Source organism: Branchiostoma lanceolatum, chromosome 9 (genome assembly GCF_035083965.1).
Source record: "Branchiostoma lanceolatum isolate klBraLanc5 chromosome 9, klBraLanc5.hap2, whole genome shotgun sequence".
Lineage (NCBI taxonomy): Eukaryota > Metazoa > Chordata > Leptocardii > Amphioxiformes > Branchiostomatidae > Branchiostoma > Branchiostoma lanceolatum.
The window spans coordinates 7,915,670-7,936,190 of NC_089730.1; the positions used below are offsets into that span (position 1 = coordinate 7,915,670).

Consider the following 20,521-nt stretch of genomic DNA (forward strand, 5'->3'; position numbering starts at 1 on the left):
CCAATTAGGCACCTAAAATAGTTTCAGGTACAGTTACACATGGTGTTCAGGTCCAGACCTGACCCTAAACAATTTTGTAGGGATGCAGTCTGATTGCTGATTGTGCTTTCGGACAGACTGTCAAAACGGGACATAAGATTTTCATCCGATTGACATTCTTAGTCTATATCATTCGATGTACTTCTTTTTTAGAATTTATCTATTGTCAAATGGAACAGCATATTACCGTACACTGGCTTTCAGGCAGCATGCCTGACATAATGTCAACAATTACAATGACAAGTACAAGAACATTTACATAAATGATAACGAACGGACAAGCACGCTTACAATTCTAATAAAATCAACCAAACATTGATTTTATAGTACTTGCCACTATTAGACAAAAAAACACAATGGACCCATGTATCAAAATCTATGCACAAATGCAGACTGCATAAGGTGCATTTACATCTTGTACTTACAGGCCATCTACCGCCTCCGTCAGTTTGAAGTCCAGCCCTATCTCCTTCAGGGTGTGGACCATTCTTTTCCTCCGTTCTGGACGGCGCTTCAGGTTAATCACAAAGATCTGCAGATAGGATTAAAAAACAACTGTTACAGGAGGTTTGGAAGACATTTGTATGTTATACAACTGAAATTGAAGCTCTGTATCACATACAATCAAAACTGCTTAAGAAGACCACTCAGGGGACTGATAAAATCTGGTCTATGTGGACAGGTGATTATTATAGACAGGATTCTGAATGCTTCTATGAATGGGAAATATTATCTAAAGGACCACCAAAATTGGCCAGTCGGTCCATATGTAGAGATGCGTTGATGAAGGTTAGACATCCAGGTAATAAGATACGCCAAAAATAATTACTCAAGCAACTGGATAAGATTTTGAAACAGTCAGACGTTTCAGACAGTAGCCACTGTCTTTCGTCAGTGACTAACGATAGGACTGAGAATGTAGAGATATGTAGAGATGGTTGCTTGTACAGGTTTGACTGTAAATGTCTACATCTATAAAATTAAATATTTTCATGAACCCACAAGACTAACATAAAAGTATACATTATAGTAATTTAAACATATAGAATTGTATGGCTTTTGTATTCATTGTTCATGATTATAAGAAATTTTGAATGATTATGAAAGAGTTTGAATGTACCTCGTCGAAGCCCATCTTGGTAGCAGTTTTGTTGGGTTGTGAGATGTACTCAGACGGCACCAGGGGGTCAAACACATAGCCTTCTGGGGTGTCATGTGCTGTGGGCAGAAAGACATGTCCATGTTCATTTCTTCATGTTCACAACCTCTTTGTAAAATCAACAATTCTGCCAGATCACAATCTCTACTCTCTACTATTTTGTACGGTTCTTGGTGGCAAATGTGCTAGATGTTGGCACATTGGCAACCAAATCTGTTGTGTGGTTTTTTGGCACACTTTTAGACAGATTAGCCAAAGATGCTCGATGGGCGTCACTCCACCGTCAGGGAAGGCAGTGTTAAGTGCCTTTCCCAAGGGCACAATGTCGGGGCACGGTGAACATCGAACCTGGGACCTATTGGTGCTAAGTTCAACGCTCTAACCGTTGCACCACATCAACGCCACACTGATGACACACTGACCCTGCTATATACATAACGTTATTCATTTGGAAAGATAAAGAATGAGATGGTACAGTACTTACACATTTGGTCCAGCAGGATCTGTTTGAACTTGAGAGTTTCCTCTTCGTGAATCATGGTATCATCCAGGGCTGATGGCAGGTACCCAAACTCCTCCGTGTTCATTATGAACATCTCCATCCCTGAAGCAACAGTCAGCATGTTGTCAGAATAGAGAGGCGATGTTCTGATATGGCAAAATGACAAGATTGCATCTTATGGGAAAGCTATGGAATGACATAAGATTTCTTGTATGTATGATGTTAGCATTCCCATCAATTGCAGAGACAACTAGATATAAGGTTCATGCTTTGCTGTCATTAAGGTTGGAGAAAAACTAGGTGTAGGAGTGAACATCACATGTCGTATGTCTTATTGAGAACTTCAGGTGGCACTGAAGCGCCAACTAGTAATACATGATGGTACTGCAACCTGGAACTGACGGAAGATATAGTACTGCTTTTGCCTAGTAACTAGTTGACGGAAATGTGTGGACGACCAGAAGGATGCTGGCAATCATTATAAAGGTTTTGCTTATCGAGCGTGCTGGGCACTGAGACAATTGAACTATGGCTAGCTTTGATGAATCTTTGCTGAAGTCTCTTAAGTCTCCCTCACTATTACAGTATTAGGCCTGAACTTCGTGTATACTGGTATGATGGCAGCTGAGATTTCTCTTGAAGGGTTTTTAAATGTTTTCTTTTAGTGACCCTTGCACCAAACCTTGACAGTGACCTTTAGTCCTAGGAACTAACTAATGTGTCACAGGCGATGCAAACTTCTTGAGGAAATTCACCTGTCATATAAAGCTCCATGAAAATGTGCAGTAAGTCTTTTTCAGTGTTTTAATCATGTTATCAATTTCACTCACACTAACCATTAGCTTTATTAGTTATCCTGTTGACATAACATCCAAGGAATCAACCAATAAATCCAGGCTTAGCAATATCACCTCCCAGAAAATAAATTCTCCAACAGAAAGGCCCTTGCAGTCCCCCTAAAAGCTGCTAGGAGGCACAAATGAATATCAAGTCTTCCCCTGCCCAAGAGCTATCTACAACTGACAAATCATGACCATAGCACACACACACACACACACAAATGCACACACACACACACACAAACACACACACACACACACACACACACACACACACACACACACACACACACAAACATACACACAAACACACCTAGATCCAAAATCACAACTTTCTCGAGGAAGGTAACAATGTCTCAACTGACCTGACGTCCTAGCTGACCAGGCAAACTGTATGATGTCGTCCTCAGGTCCATAGTAGCCCTCCCCAGGAGAGTCGTAGCTGAGCTTCGTGGAGCCCTCCCTACGCAGGTCCACCAGGTAGGTGGAGTGCACCATGGGTACGGGGAACACGCCTTTTCTCTTCCTCTCGAGGGTCGGCATGTACTCGTCAGTACGCACGTAGTAACCCTGTGTAGGGATGTGGTCGCAGTTATATTAGTGTAACAAAGGCTGCATACAGGTGGGGTTACCACAGACATCTTTTACATGCAAGACCGAAATACCAAATGTGTCAATATACCATGCCAGTACGTTATATTTAACTGAATACACTAAAAATAATGAAGGGATGTGGCCACAGTTATATATTAGTATGACTAAGAATGCATACAGGTGCGTTACCACAGAAATTTTTTACATGCAAGACCGAAATACCAAATGTGTCAATATACCAGTACGTTATTTTTAACTGAATACACTTAAAAATAATGAAAAATATTCTTATTATGAAATTCCTACCACAAAATGAAAACTTAGCAATGGAAAAAGATTCTTTAGGCATATTATCCCCCAAACCAAATTCTTACTGTTTCTAACATCATATATTTGTGCACTTTGTACAGGTTATGCTTTCAATTGGAACCTCTGTATCAACAGACTAATAAGTGCTACATACATTGTAAGAATAATGTTGAACAGTTGAGGTCATCTGAGGATACACAATCATAAAAGAGGAAAATCAACTTGCTTACATACTTTATTTTGACCCTGTACAAGGTATGCTTTGATTTCAACCTTTTAGAGTAGATGGATGGAGGGTGCTTAGATTTGCTGCTGAGCATTACTAGTAAGTCAGTGGAAAGCCAGTATCAAGACTGGATTCTTACAAAAGCATGGCTACTCAAAATCAACAATAAGCACCTGTTCCTTAGTAAGCTGGTGGCACCCTTACTTAGAGAAAATCACGCAATGACTGTGTTCTGAATTAGCCGACCAGCATAACCACCATTCCTTGTAACAGTCACCATGGCCAGCTCATTGGCTAGGACACATTTTCAATATAATGTGGTTTTAAAGAAAATGAACAAATAAAATGCCGACTATAATTATACTGTATCTAAAAAACATAACCTTCTTGGCAAAGGTAATCACTCCTTGTTTCATTTCCACATAGAAATACACATGAGGTAATACTAGCCAGATTTTGAAAGCAGGAAGATGGTAATTTCGTTTCTTTCATTGTAACTTTATGTTCACTGTTTTCACAGTCACCCCTGTACCGTGAACTTATCATCACTGTGAAAAACCTGTTGTAATTATTTATGATCCCTTCACACATTCGTTCTGTAAATCACTTGCCGCCACCGTGAAGTTTAACTTTAAGTTCAGCGAAAATGTCAACTTTCCTTACACCGTGAAATTTTGCTAACGTGAAGATAAAGGGGATTACGGTATTGATAAAAAAAGAATGAAGCAAAAAAAGCAGAAAGGGTACTTCGATCCACTTTGAGCTAACACAGCTAGAGCAAGTGCTGAATGCATGCTCCATGTGTGACATGTGGGAAAACGCTGTACTTTATATTAGTCCTTAGCAGTAATTGATGACCATTAAGTTCATAGGTTGACAAGGTCGCTGTTGCTTGTCCCATAAAAGTAGGTACAGCAGGGGTTTTCCCAGGCTGGCATACATTGTGGTTTTAGCTAGCTACTCTGGCACACACCATAACCAGAAGAACAGGTGCTATTTGTCCAGTGGTTCAATGACCTGGAGTTATTCCTCTGCCTTTTATCATTAATCAGCATGATGAAAGGTGGACACATGGTTAACTCATGTGTTTGTCCCAAGCCTTCAAGCTAACGACCATGGCTTGAAATTCATTTTGGAGAATAGGCTGAAAATCTAGGTGCAGAGATATCATTTTGGGAACAGAATGTTTGCAGACATTCTACTTAGGTAAAATGTCTGCAAAACGTAGTACTGTTACAAACCATACTGCCTCTCTTGCTTTGAGAGCTTCAATTTGTAATTCTATAGATAAGTTCAAAATTTTAAACAGGACCTGGTCAAACATCAAAGTAAATAAATTTTTTTTTTCAAGAATATTCTGTGTACTAGTGCACAATAGCACCTTAACCTCATAGCCTTCAAAAATATATCTAGGTGCAATAGTGCACCCAGTCAAACATTAGGTACACAGCTCCAACTTTGGGTGTACAAAAGTGCACATGCACGCAGTGTTTCGAGCCCTGAGGACAGAAACCCTTTCCTGTGTAGCGTGCCAGTTGTGTGAGCAGCAACAGACCAGGACTTAAACTCTTGACCTTAAAGTCCAGAAACAGGGTTGCTAGTCACTAGTCTAAACACACTTCCTGGCAGGAAATGTTTGCAGAGAAGAAAAAAGCAGAGATGAGATTGAAGTCTTAAGGGTAGTCACGACAGGTGAGATCTAATAAGTAGAAGCAGACATGTAGCATGTGTAGTCCAGTAGTTAGTGACCCTGTCTCTGGACCAAGAGGTTGGGAGTTTGAATCCTGGCTGTTGCTGTAAACTATGATGATACAGGATGTTCAGCCATGGTCCACTTAGTCTAGTACTGTTCATTATCTTTGTTGAATAGAGCCAGAGGAATTTCTCCCTACAATGAGAATGTAAATCATTGTAATGATAACTGTACTTTATCCGGATATGTCAGTGTAGAGACTCCGATCTGGCAGAAGATCTAGCAGAAGCGACCAGAATCGTTGATTCTGCCGGTAGAGATCCCGATGGGAGTTTCTGTCGACAGAGAACCCTATCGGGATTTCTGCCAACAGAATCGTCAATTCTACCAGTAGAAATTCCGATTGGAGTCTCTGTCGACAGAAACTCAGCGCGGGATCTGTACTGGTAGAATCGCTGATTCTACAAGATCGCGTCTCTACCCTGACATATACATATTGTCTGTCTTTCCTGTCATGACCAGTGGAAGATCAGCTCTCCAGTGAGCTAAACTGGTTCACTTTATCCAAAAATAATTTCAAGTACTCCAGTCAGAAGCTCTGGGGGCGTAGTCTGATAGACATCGAAATGCAAGCAGGTTAGAGACATTACTGGTTGTGTAAAAGACAAACTATAATATCCTGGTTCACTTTCACTGTTACATGTTGACTGACCTTTTCCGTCATGCCGCACCAGAAGTTGGAGTAGGCGGTGCTGCTCTCCAGCATGGGGGCGATGATGGGTCTGTTCTGGGCGATCAGGAGCTTCATGGTGCGTGGGTTGGTCACCAGGTTATCAGCATCCATGAACTGTCAATCATGGAAACATAAGAGGTGATAATAAATTAAATCAATTATAGCAAGTAGCAACACTTCTTTGCAGTCAATGGGAGATAATAAAGAGATCAATTCCATAGCCCTGCCCACTTCCAACAAAACATAGAAATATAAAATGACATGTAAAATACAAAGATAAAATGAGATTAAAATTCAAGTTGACGGACATGTAGCCACTCTCTGATTGGTTGAACTGCTGATAGCTGTGTTGTCTTTGGTTGAACTGCTAATTGATAGACAGTGTCATGTAGGATCTGTCTATTGTATTTGTCTATAATTAGGATGAAGCATAGCCCTTTTTCGATAGCTGCAAGTGCAGTGACGTGGCCTTGCTGTGACTCGTATTTCCGGCCTAGCACACCGGGTCACCCCTCCTCTTCTCAATAAGTTTGTTAGGTACTTTTAGTATGTGCAAAGGTTCGATACTTGAGAAGCTCCCTCATACACGGGGGGCGTATGAGGTCATTCCTGGCTTAACCATCCAAAGTGATGATTGCAATCTTTCACATGTCCAACCCTAGAATCAAACCCACGCTCTCAGGATCCATGGAATTTGATCCAAGGAGGTATCATAGCTCAGTAATTCAATCAAAGTGTCATTTCAGGTTGACATTCATGTCACTAACTATCCTACCAATCGCCTTGTGACAAATTGCTATACACTGCAATTTGATCATTGTCATTAGGTAATTGGAGCCAAAGCTGAAACAGTAGGAGGAATCCCTATTTCCATGTTAATCATATTAAATCCCCTTCCGGATGACCTTACTTGCGATCTTCCCCTGGCCCCCCTCCTAGCTTTGACCTGATAAATACTGGCCTGTGCCAACTCATCCAGTCTACATGTGTCATGAGCATCTAGCCTGGATGCCAGACTGTCTCAAAGGCCTACACAGGCCAGCTCCTTAGCTCCAGGGTCTACAAGCCATCAAGGAAATTTTACCACAGCCCTAGAGCTCAGTGTTTAACTCATGGGGGGTTGTGGTAAAATTTCCTTGGGAGCATGTAGGTCCTGGAGCCGAGGAGCTGAAATGTGAAGGCCCTGGAAACAGTCTGGTATCTGCACCCTGTCTCAGACAGCTCTTGTAGCAGACACTTCCCTCAACCTGACAGCTAGACACTGTCTGGTCCCCTCCAACTGCTGACAAAGCTGGAAATGCTGCAAAATGCACTGGTTTTATTTCACGGTAGGAGAAAGAGGGAAGTTTTTGCAACTTGTTTTAGATTTGTGCCTGAAACAATTCTGAAGTAGTCATACAAGAAAAACACCTTATCATGAATTTGGCACAGGGAAAACCAAATCAAATTTAAAAAAAAAAACATGCAAAGGTTAAAGATTGACAGTATCAAAATTCAGAGAAACGTTGACTGATAATACTGTACACTTGAGTCAAAATGCCCAAGAAGACCAGGGAATCGATAAAATCTGGTCTATGTGGACTATATAGTCAGGATTCTTAATGCATGTGACGTGTAAGTGGGAAAAATTATCTAAAATTATCTAATAAGAGACCACAAAAAGGGGCCATACTGGCAAGGTGGTCCAAAGCAGAATATCAATCTATGACTGATTTGCTTCAATTTAGAGAAATATGTTTGGACACAAAACCCTTGACGACTTATGGAAACAGTCTAGCTCAATGGCACATTTACTGTGACCTTGTTCTGTGAGAAAGGTTTCCTTAGGGGAGGTTCTCCCCACCACATGGAGTCAATCATACTAAATGGATCCCTGGAATAGAGGGGCAATGCTAACAGTACTAGTGCTTGCTAGTAACAGCGAGCAGTAAGAAACCAAGGCAAACTTGAACTGTAAAGCGTTCAACGTCAGACTTGTGATTCTTATTTGATAGCGAGTAGTAGTGCTCGCTTTTCGGCCAAGCACAACGGGTCACCGCTTCTCTTCTACATGTATGATGTAAATAAGTGTGTCAGGTTCTTTTACATGTAGAGGTTTGAAAGGACGAATGCAACTCCTCACACACCATTATTAGCCTGGTATCTGATTCTATTCCAGCTGCCAAGTCTCTTCATTGTCTCTGTAAATAGAGGTGGACAAATGGGACTTGGCAGCTATACTGTAATATTTTCAACTACAGTAGGGTTGGGTACCACCAAGGAGGTTTTCACTATAACCTCCTTGGATCCATCAAATTTTCTCCATATGGCAATTATATTTAAAGCAGTGGGGTCGCTTACCACTTGCATCTCAAGAACATGGAAGGCCAAATATCCTGATTACTGTCTGAATGCTTTAACAAACATGGAGTCAAAAGATGTCATAAAATTATGTGAAAATAACAGGACTCCTCAACATAAAGCTTTGTATTACACTCAGTATCTGTACTAAAATAGAGTTGATCCAATAAAGACTGTCAATGAAGAAATTTCCCTGCCAATTTTACAATGATGGCAATGGTTTTTCTCACGATTTAAAGTGACTGTGTACTTTGTTTTGACGCCCTGAGGATCCCCAATACAATGGGACTAAACACTAATCAACATCCCCTCAGAAGGACATAAACATGGTGTTACTTAAAATTTCACAAATACTTTCAAGTCAGCACCAGAAGTGACCTTACTGTCTGGTCAAACAGTGGATGGCTGGGGTCAACTTGTCAGTTGACTGAGACGAGAAGACCGAGATTGCACTTGGCGAGTGCAAATCTCACTCAAGACGTCACTGCTGTTAGCGCATCACCCTTAGGATTCTTATCTTATGCAATTTCACTATAAAAACGAAGCTACAGTTTAAAAAGAAGTTTCTTTCGTTTCCATTGACTTTCAGCTGCATGGATTCTTTCTCTTATCAGTCATTGTCCGATCAGGAAAGAAACTCCTGAAATCTAAAAGCACTTTTTTTTCGTTATCCCTACTCCCTTGGGTATTCATGCTCTATTTAGCTATGAAGACCAAGGCCAAGATCTGAGACACTTTAGGGGTGCTTTTTAGCTCAAGAGTTCGCTGACCCCTCAGTAGCTATCATGTGTTGATCACGTGCAACCCACAGCACATGAACTATATCATGACCTCTAGTAACCCGGCCACCTGTTTAGACTAGAGGCAGCCAGACTGGAAAGACAGTCAGTCCAGTGTTGGGGGGTATTGTAATTTGTATACTGCAAAAGAGGACAGGTTTGCAGCTTTTGCTATGATCTACTCACCGCAAACATTATACCAACACAAACATTTTTGTTCTGTCTTTTGCCAGTCTACTTCCTTGTTTTAACCATGAATTTAAACTGCCAGGAGCACTGCATTTTCTCCCTACCGTGAAATTAAATCTCTGCAAACGTTTCCCATTCTACAGTATAATCTTAGACTAGCCTGGATGCAATCCAAATTAGATCTGTTGCCATTTTCACTCCAGTCTATCAGATCAAACTAAACATTAAACTTGCCAACAGCCTATATGTACACGTCTCAGGCTGTCGCAAGGTCCTTAACATGGCTCTCCATCATAGGATGGACACATTCTTCTTGAGACAGTCAACAATTTCACCTCTTCTGTCAAAAAATCTGAACTTCACGACATAAAACTGATGAAAGTGTATTTTTGTAAGCTCAAAATGACAAGATTAACAAGGAAAATCAACAACAAAAGCTCCTTAACAAAGAGTGGGATGGAAAAAATTCAAAGCTGGAGATAGCCCTGCCTGGTACACATATAATATATCATCGTCTAGTACAAAGTCTGCGCTTATATACAGAATTCCTTGGTGTGTAGCCGAGATGGCAGACAGCCTACATGTACATGTATATCATCATCCAGTACAATGTTGGTGCTCTTATACAAAATTCCTTGGTGTGTAGCCGAGATGGCAGGCAGCCTATATGTACATGTATATCATCATACAGTTCAATGTTGGTGCTTACATACAGAATTCCTTGGTGTGCAGCCAAGCTAATACCATAGCCTAGACAAAATGTACTTTTGACCTTCCAGGCTCTGTGGAGCATGTAAAATGTTTTCTTGCCCTCTCGGCTAATTCCTAGAGATCAGTGTTTGGGCACACGTGCATCAAACCTGACCCAGCTGTACTCAAGAGCAGAGGAGAGCAGAGGAGAGGAGAGCAGAGCAGAGCAGAGCAGAGCAGAGCAGAGCAGAGAAGAGGAGAGCAGAGCAGAGCAGAGCAGAGTAGAGTAGAGTAGAGTAGAGTAGAGTAGAGTAGAGTAGAGTAGAGTAGAGTAGAGTAGAACAGAGTAGAGTAGAGTAGAGTAGAGTAGAGTAGAGTAGAGTAGAGTAGAGTAGAGTAGAGTAGAGTAGAGAACAGAAGAGTAGAGTAGAGTAGAGAACAGAACAGAATAGTAGAGCAGAGTAAAGAACAGAAGAGTAGAGTAGAGAACAGAATAATAGAGCAGAGCAGAGCAGAGTAGAGAAGAGAACAGAAGAGTTGAGTAGAATAGAGCTGAGCTGAGTATAGCAGAGCAGAGCAGAGCAGAGCAGAGCAGAGTACAGATATGCAAAAGAAAATGTGGTGCAAGGCTTCCTTTTTCTTCAATAAAAAAAAATCATCACCATTTTGTAGAAGTCTGAGAATAAAACTATTTTGTGAGACAAGATTGGCAAATGATTGTTGGATAGCCCGTGGAATTAATTTTTGTTGTCCAAACTGTCATTTTCATCTGATGAAAATACATTTTTCATAATATCATGTCATAACATAATGTTCAGATTTGTTGGTATGGACGGGATAAAATGTTTGTCCATCCCAACTAGCAAATTTCCGTCCCCAGATGGAGGGACAGGTCCTGGAGACTGCCCTGGTCTGATCTGACCATCTGTTAACACATCAATAGATGCGTTCAAGAAATGTTGAAAAGCTTCCGATCCATGGTAGCTTAACTCACTGGCATTTCAGCCTCTTCTAGGAATCCTGGAAAAGCCTAAGGTAAAGCTAAAGGCCTGTTCTTTATTTCCTACTCATACATGCCCCGGTACATACACATGTCTATCATTAGTGCATTGATGAGAATCATCAGAGTCCTATCAATTGGGTCAGCATAGACAAGGTGGAGACAGGTGCAGTAAATTCATGATGCAAAAATCAAAACGTTTCGAATCGTTTCGGCAGGATCATCATTATTCCAGGGTATCATCACTCCTTTGGAGGAACCCCTCCCTTGTCAGACTCCAGGTTTTCCTCTGTCGAGCGGTTCTTGGCCATGTTGGGCCCAGGTGTTTAGTTAGATTGTCACTCCATCTTATTTTGGGGGCGCCCTCTTGGTCTCTTCCAGTCTCTTGGTGTCTATTCTGTTGTCCATTCGGCAGGATAAATCGAACTATTTCGCCTCGTTTATGATGCAAAAATCAAAATATTTCGAACCGATTGGGCAGGATAAATTGAATTATTTGTGAACATGAACGCTCCAAAACGATTTCGTTCCGTTTTATTCCGATACGTGCCGAACAGACAAAAGAAAGTTAGAATAGAGTCATAAGGCTTAAGTACATGGATCATGTGAAATAGTATATAAAACACGTGAAACGCAAAGTCAATTCTATGCAAACCGTTTTGAGCGTGGGTGCAAGTTTGAATCATGGACGCAAAATGCACACCTTTTCAGTTCAGATTATATCCAAAACGAATCAAACCATTTTAATGTTTGCACCATGAATGGGACCTTAGATTCCAGGGCACTTAATTTTGTGAAGGGGAAAAGGTGGCATTTCCTGTGTTTAAAGTTTAAAGTTCTCGGTGTATTGTTCACTGTATGATGATTTAAGGCTGTATGAGAGGTCACTGCGAAAACCATGAACATTAAACCACTATAAAGATTTCAAGACTTACAGTATTTGTACAGAGAGAGCAAGCATACTGTTACAGTGTTAAGTTCTTCAGCATGGTAAAATTTATGGACAACGAAGAGGTATTTCCTTCAGCTATGTTGACATCCATTAGAATATCCTTGAATATCTCATCTGCAAAGTAGACAGATAACAGCTGGATGATCTAAAGCATAAGGGACTAATTACATACTGTATTGTGCAGGTTTTGTTCCAGGAAGAGATATAACACTTCAACACCGAACAACAGCTGTTTGAAGAATATTTTAGGCACAGTTGACAAGAGCATATATTTGAAAAGTATGCTAGTAACAGATACTAGTACTCATAGGAATAATATCAACCAGCAAGAAAATGTGCAATGAAGAGGGCCTGCATGGGGGTTCTAACAGCAATTAATGCTAAATTCAGTAGGACTACCTTTATGCATTATGCTAAATTCGAAAGTAAATTATGCAAAAAGTGGGCTTCTAGCTTCGAAATATGGGGATAAAAAAGCTTTCCCTATGAATTACTGTGAATCAAAAGAGATGCCTTCAACTTATGGCATTGACTTCTAATAAATCTTATACAGTTGCTTGAGTAACAGTTTTTGGCGCATGTAGGACTCCATCAAAATTTGACCAAGAAGAGAGAAAACATCACTTACGAGCATGAAGTCAGACCATCTTTTTCTGGCGTACTCCAGCGCCTGTTGTCGTAACTTGATGACGTGTCTCAGTCGGGTTCCCGACCAGTGGTTGGCTCCCTCCTCGTCGGGAAAGTAGTTTGGCGAATCCTTGTGGTAGAAATCCACGTGGTGGTACAAGTGCCCTACGCCGTCCAGCCACTCCTGTATTACAGCTGATGTGTTATCTATGTTATGGTCACTCTGGATCCTGAAATACAGATATAGGAAATAAATCAAGACCATAGCATGTTCAGAGCAGAAGATACTGTAAATGCAGAAATGTTCACGGTGGTTTTATGTTTGCAGTTTTTGCGGTTACTGTTTCACCGCAAACTTAAAGCCACCGCAATCATTTGTGTCTAATACTACAGCAGTTTGTGACTATAGCGCTGCCGCAAACTTAAAACCACTGCGAACACTCCATTTTGGCCTTAGCACAGATAAAAAAAAACATGCAAACTTAAATGCATTTACAGTATAAAAACTGCAGTGCCAAGGACAGTCGCTAGGAGGCCAAAAATCAACCATGACCTTCATCCTGTCATGAAATAAGAATTTTGTCAAGACCTACCATTGGTAGCAAACATTCTCCTGTAACTTATGTAAATTCATTTACTTTTGTAACAGTTTTATTTTGAGGTAGGAGGGAAAAGGCACCAGGAAGTAAGCTGACCACTGCGGCTCTATATGATCATGAGGTAAAGTATATGTATTCTGACTCATGTCTATAAATATGCCAGACGAACAGCTTGGAAGTTGGCAAACTGTACTGTAAACGTGTATTACTCCAACTCTAGATCTACTGACCATGAACCAAATTGGCACAGGTACACATGTATTGGAGTCTGACAAACATGCCTAGTAAATGTTATACCCTTACTGTTATATAGTATGTCGGCTAAGATTAACCAAATGTGGCAGAGGTTTGGCTGATACCTCAAACCTTTCCCGTGTCCAACTGTCTTCTTGAATCAGTACCAACTGGGGAGACGTGGACTTGCCATTGTGAGACACACTTGTTGGGGATGAGTGAGCCAAGAAAACGATCCTTGCCAAAGAGTTCTTCAGGCTATCTTTTTTAAGCAAATATCAAATTTAGAAATACCTAACCTATTAGATTAGTACAACTAGTAGTTAAAATTAGGGGAGACACAACAGTTGGTAACTAGACCTAGATCCCACAACGAAATAAAAAATAAAGAGGGGTTGATCTTTGGTAAAATCCTGGTACTGGCAGTTTTGGGATACTCATTGAATCAGTCGAAAAAATTACCTTTTTCCAAAAAAAGTCCAATATGACTATGAGATACTGATGGTAGTGATTGTCAGCTGGCTATTTGATTGAAGCCAAAGGGGCTAGTGCAAGTGTTCTGGTTAGGGGGTTCACTTACTTGCAGTATAGATCTTGTTGGAAATGCATTTGATGGACAGTTGACATAACAGGTAAGTTTTCTGGAGTTTTGGTTCCTGACATAATGACTCCTTCCACTTTCCCATAGGACTGCATGCATTACTGGCATACACTGGAACAGTGACATCACTGCTTATACTTATATGTCTGTCTGACTCCAGTTGCCAGGACTTCTAAACGCCTTCAAGTGCAAGGTCTTCAGCTACTAGTATAACCACAGCTACTTGAAGTACAATGTATATGTAAGCCTGGGGAAAACTGTGGCTTGACTTTGATGAGACAAGTTACGGTGACCTTGACATGAACCTATGGTCATCAACAAATATCAACAGTGTTCTCTGTTCAGTGTACAGCGTTTTCTCAAATATGGACTCCAGGAGAATGCAAATTCACTACAATGTACTGCTGGGTTATGAGCAAGGAACAGCATATATAATGATGTGCACAGTTGGCAATTTCTGTAAAACTAAAAGTGGGATCTATAGATACTGTACTATCTATATATTTGTATTCTGTATCTATATACTGTACTGTTAAAGCACTTATTACATGTACATGTACTTTCACAGTGATTTTAGTTTGCAAGTTAGGAGTAGGAGGGAAAAGTGGGGAATGAGATTTTAGCAGTGTTTGAAGTTTGTGGTTGATAATCCTTTTGTACAGTAGAATCACAAAACACCTATTTGTGGTGTTATCATTTTGTGCGAAAATAAATTCATCACAAACATTTCAAGATTCACAATAACTGACAAGTAACAAAAATTGTCTATTGACTTTTGACTGCTTTCTAGGGATAAGTGGCCGGGATCAAGACCATGTCTAATGCTTAGGATTTACATTGTATTTACACTAGGATCAACGTTAACACTGATATGAATCAAAACTCTTACATTTTACTTTTTGTAGTTGATGGTAGCCTTATCAGTTCTCTGGGTCTTGGGATGTCAGAGCAACATGTACATGTGTATGGTACTAGTATATCTTTCCTATGTATAACAAAGCAGAGCTGCGACCATACTGGCTTCTTGACAAGATTTTATCTAAAGTCCGGATATTGTATATCTATAATACTATCTATCCCCTAGAAACTAATAGTTCATTGACACATAGAAAATATGAATGGAATTTCTAAGCTGACCCTATAGGATACATGTGTCAAGTGTTGGGTTTGGGCTGTGGCCTGGCCTTTCAACTTGAGACAAGTAGACTAAACATACAAATGGACACTTAGGACAGACATGGTCCAAGCCTGTTGGAGGGAGCTAGCGTTAGTTCACCTTGACAATGCTGCTATTGTTCTCAGTATAACAGGAACTGTTCTTTTACAATGTCTGGAGGTAAAGGTAGAGAATAAAGGAGGTTTTTGGAAAAAAAAATCGTAGTAACAACACACACGTTTGTGGTGTATGGAGTTCGCAGTGAGAGCTCACAACAAAAATGTGAATTTAAAACTGTAGCAACGAACATTTCACGATCTACGGTACTTCTCTATTCTAGTCCACTAGTGTAGTGGTGAAATACAAAATGGACCGCAGCATGCTGTGTCGTGGTCATGCCCTTGAAACTTGAGACTTCTCACGAAAGACTAATAAATAAACCAGCTGTCAGCTTGCATATTTGTACTGTACTGTAGACGTGTAGTCCATCCAATGCCTTTAGGCCCGGTCCTAACAACTGAGAGTGAGAATCCAACTGAGCTAATCGAAACACTACTTTAATGGTACTCCAGGGCTCGAAATACTGCAGTGGATGTGTATTTGCAGTTGTGCACCTACCTTTTGACTATGGGTGCACCCAGATATCTATGTAGGCTATATACATAAAGGTACACTAGCATACAACATATTTTTTCAGAAAAATGACAAACTTTGTTATAATGCATCACTTGTTCAAAAATGTTGAAGTTAGCTGTAGAATTTCAGATTCAAGCTACAGTATGACGACAGGTAGTAAGGTTTGTAAAATTTAGGTTTTGCACCATTTTTTTCTCAGTGCACCTACATTTCTAGGTTAGGACACAGGGCTGGACATTCATTTTTCGGAACTATTAGGTACACCTATTCCGAAAAATGAATAGGAATAGGTGTACCTAATAGGTACACCTATTCCGAAAAATGAATGTCCAACCCTGTCTGCTAATTGAAACAATACTTTAATCAAGTTTAATGGCCCTCCCAGCAGATGTTGCATACATTGCTACTATTCACAGGAGACAGTTGCTATACTGATGTTCAGTACCTTTGTAGAGAAACAGCTGTTGTCTGGTTGCCATGGTGTTTTCTGCATACAACGATACAGCTGTGTTCCTCAACCCAACAGATTCAAACGAAATGACCAAATTTTAGGTCTGGTTCTAAACAAAATATATATCTAACGTTACTAGTACAAAAACCTAGTGCACAAATGTGGCAAAATTTCTATTTGAAAAATGGCAACAATGTTAAAGAAGCTGTTGTGAAATGAATGCATTTAAGTTTCCGTGGTTTTAATTTTGCAGTAGGGAGAATTCACGGAGTGTTCGCGGTGGTTTTATGTTCGCATTTGAAACAATAGTGACTTACTTGACTTATGAAACCAAGGAGGTTATATAGACCTCCTTGATAAAACGCAACAGAAACGAAGACAGAAATGCTCAGACTAGTCAGAGTAGTTTTAAGTTTGCGGCAAAGAGCTTACAGTGAAAACCGCAAACATAGACCACCACAAACATTTCTGCATTTACTGTATGAAAGTTTCTTGTTTTGTCACAAAGAACTTAAACCCATTGATGTCACCCAGTTAGTATAACCAGAAACTTCCTGAAGGATGACCTATGGCCTCAGGGGGCCAGACAAGGATACAGTTCAGGAACTTGGAAGGACGATGTAAATCTTTTTGTGGACTCACTGCTGGGGGCTTGAAATACTGGGTGCATACGCACCCAAACTGTGGACCTAATATTGGACTGGGAGCACTGGTGCATAGTGTAGAGTAGAGTAGGGCTGTGTACATACTCAATTTTCAGGTACAGGTACAGGTTTAGATACAGGCCTGGACCTGGACCTAAATAATTTAGTCAATTATCTGTAAAATATGCATGTAGTCAATTGTCTTTTCAGTGATAAATTGACACCTCTGTTTCAGGATTTATACATGTATATTCTAATCATCCAAAAAAGTGTTAAACCAAGTTTTCTTTATTCTCAAGTGCAAGATAATCAAAATCGTCCTCTCTGACAAGGGATTTACCTGTCTTTAGTCTAATTAACTCTAAAAAAAGTGGTGTCCACTAGTGTTTTAGTTTGTTTACTAGGTACACTACAGGTACACTTGATGTTCAGGTCTGTACCTAAACAATTCTATAGGAAAAGGTATAGAGATTGCATGTAGGTACACAGCCCTACATGTAAGATATTTATGAAGGTACTACTGCACACTAGTACACCACATATTCTTAACATACACTGTTGAACTCCAAAAAATCAAAACCAGTTGAGTCACCTTCAAGTTGTAATATAATTCCATAAACCTTGGTTCCTTATATCAAATTTGGCAGGCTTTTGGCACTGCATATTCCAAAGCCTAATTTACATACAAGGGTTAACGACCTCACTAAGGAAAAGGCGGTTGCCCCTGGTTACCAGCAGTTGGCACACCTGGCATTTTTCCTGCAGCAGACAGAGAAATCTTGGAGTTGGCAGAACTAGGTCAACTGGAAATTTATTTGCAAGTCTAGCCAAATAAGGCTTGTCGCAAATCCCTGGTTGTGTTGTAATTGGATTTGAACCAACAGACTGTGTTTGAAAAGGGCCTTACCGAATGTCTGCTACAGTTTTTGCTGTGCCATGGGTTAATCATATATGCAGTGTTGAAGAGATAGCTCCTCCACTAGGCTCTAGTCTAAGTTCATGTGAGTTTGTCTGGCACAAATCACTCGTATGGAAAGAGACTGGATGACTTCACTTTGCAAAAATGTGATAATGCTTAGGCACAGGAAAATAAAGTTTTTGTTTCCAATCATCGTCCTGAAAAAATTACCGTCAGCAGTCTTGTTTTCTTTTTTAGATATGGCCATCAACATAAGTGGGTGTCCACATAAAGAGGGCCTAGGTTGGTGATCTGTTTACATCACTTTTTCTAATGCAACAGAAATGAGTGGAATATGTTTGAAAACAATTCCACAACATTTTCATCATTCAGATGTCAGACAGATCGAAAATTTTATGTCACTTGCCAGAAAAAAGGGGCTAGGGTTGGCAGGTTTTTGCTGGGGTTGGTTATCAGGTAACGGGGAAACACAATTTTTTTTCCCTAGGCCTTGCCACATAACCAAAAGTGAGATCGATGAGTAAAGCTGCAATAAGTCCTTTCTAAGCCTACTGGATTTAGCCTGTTCATAGCTTTGTCACTGACCCAATGAAAAACTATTTGCTCCTAATTCTACTAGACAAACTGAAACCTAATAAGACTGCTTTGATGGTGAGGTCCCACAGGTTTTTAAGATGCTAATCCAAGAGGTCCCAGAAGTCAGTATTTCTCCCACACCACTGGTAAATTGGTGTGGCATTACTTACTACAGATAAAAGCAAGACTTCAAAGGGATGTGGCAAATATCCAGCTCCACATATATAGTTGTAGTCTATTACTTCTACATAAAGCCTGCACACAAACGTACTGTTTTTCTCCCCACTGATACTGTGATAGACTTTCCTCAAACAAAAGAGTACTTGCTCTGTCCTGACTTGTTTGTTCTGGTGTTTGCATAGTGTCTATAATCAGATTTACGATCAATCATGGTGAGGCAATTAACTAGGCTGCTATAACAGCCTTCTCAACGATCTTGAGAATGTAGCACTTGGGTCTCATCCACAGTTTGTTGCCCTGAGACTGAAAGGACAAGGTTAAAACCAATATGCAGCAAAGTAAGAGTAGAGTATGGAGTAGAGTTCTTGTGCATGGAAGGGCACATTTACCAATGCAGAAGGCTCAAGCTACTGTACATTCATTTACTTCCGCTGTGGTTTTATTTCGTGGTTGAAAGGAAAAGTTTTTTTTTGTGTGGTTTCAAATTTGCGGTAATAATACTTGTTGTAATACATTGGATATGCATTCTAGTAGGGTCGTGTATTCACGGGGAAGAGGTCACTGCAAAAACAAAACCGCCCCAAAAGTTTGAAGTTTTACACTACCTAATACAATGTTGCTGATTTCAGATATGGACTGATAATATCAACAAAGATGTTAACAAAACAACTGCTGATTTGCTATCAAGTGTCAGCTCATGTATGATGCAAAATATTGGCATAAAATTATGTAGATCCCTTTCTTCCTGTCCCCTCACAAGCCATAGATGCATACGAAGCTCAACTACAAAGAATTGAAAAAAAAGAAGATATATAAACGTTTCTTTCCGTTACTCCTACTTTGATTCTACCAAAGGAGATAAAATATGTGATTGCATTATCTCACAATCAACCCGTTTACCGTAAGGGATCGGACCCTAGCCTGTCCTTTTTCCTGCCCCAACCCCTGTCTGTAGCATGGTCCTTAGCACCCCAGACGGACCCCAATCTAGGACATCTGTGTCGGCCCGGTGTCCCGTTATCCCCGCATGGCAGACCGTTAGAAAAACCTCAGTTCGAGCACCAAAAATCAGCCTAACTCAAACCATTTCTGATCCAGACTTACTTAAAACACCAAGTTGGATGCCTGCGGAACTTGACGGGTAAACCGCAAACCGCTCCCGGAAAAAAACCCAGCCAAGCGAAACGAAAAAGTTTTCTCCCCTTGCCCCTATCGCGGAAGATTCGGGAAGTTGACAAAATATAAAGTTGATACGCTACTTGGCCTGATCGGTATACTATAACCAACTGTACACTAAGCTGTGTTTGACGTTGCACGCCTAGATGAACAGAGACAAAACAGACCAACAATTGAACAGTGTTTTGTAAACAATAGAGATGAAATTTGCAGACGACGGAACTCACCAAAGTGCCATTCGGCTTTTCGGGTAGTCCATTCGCTCCAGGTACCCAAGAGTATATGGTAGGGAGTGTGCCTTGTTCCTAGCCAGGATTGCAACAAAAATTGTCGGCCATTGTAGCCTCTCGGGATCCACCGATTCTAGTTGTTCAAAGCTTCCCGAAAGTGTCCAGAATATCGGTGTCAGCAGCAAAATCAAACCAAATCTTAGCAGTGAAACGTGTACAATCCCCGAAATCGTCGCCATCTTTAATGGAATATGCCAATACATTTCTCGGGGTGTCTAGATGTACATTTTAATCTAGTTTTCATCTCCATAAATACTTAACCAACCTCTGATTATAATCTGAAATATAATAAAAGTATTCAAATAAGACTGTTAGATGTCTTGAATTTGCTTTTTATTAATCTTATTAAAATGTAATAGTTACCCCGATTCTCTGAATAGAATATCCA

The 20,521-nt window shown here is 40.3% G+C and overlaps 1 protein-coding gene across 3 annotated transcripts in view; it reads right to left on the bottom strand.

The window, feature by feature from the left end:
* Nucleotides 1-20,331, bottom strand: part of LOC136442567 (procollagen galactosyltransferase 1-A-like) — a 32,453-nt gene extending 12,122 nt beyond the window's left edge. For all 3 annotated transcript variants that reach the window (XM_066439488.1, XM_066439487.1, XM_066439486.1), the window contains exons 1-7: nucleotides 20,071-20,331; nucleotides 12,673-12,901; nucleotides 6,074-6,208; nucleotides 2,905-3,109; nucleotides 1,683-1,802; nucleotides 1,160-1,257; nucleotides 465-571 (exon numbers count right to left, since the gene is read on the bottom strand). In XM_066439488.1, the coding sequence (XP_066295585.1) occupies nucleotides 465-571; nucleotides 1,160-1,257; nucleotides 1,683-1,802; nucleotides 2,905-3,109; nucleotides 6,074-6,208; nucleotides 12,673-12,901; nucleotides 20,071-20,312 (1,136 nt within the window). In that variant the 5' untranslated portion in view covers nucleotides 20,313-20,331. The remainder of the gene's footprint in view (nucleotides 1-464; nucleotides 572-1,159; nucleotides 1,258-1,682; nucleotides 1,803-2,904; nucleotides 3,110-6,073; nucleotides 6,209-12,672; nucleotides 12,902-20,070) is intronic.
* Between the last annotated feature and the right edge of the window lie 190 nt (nucleotides 20,332-20,521).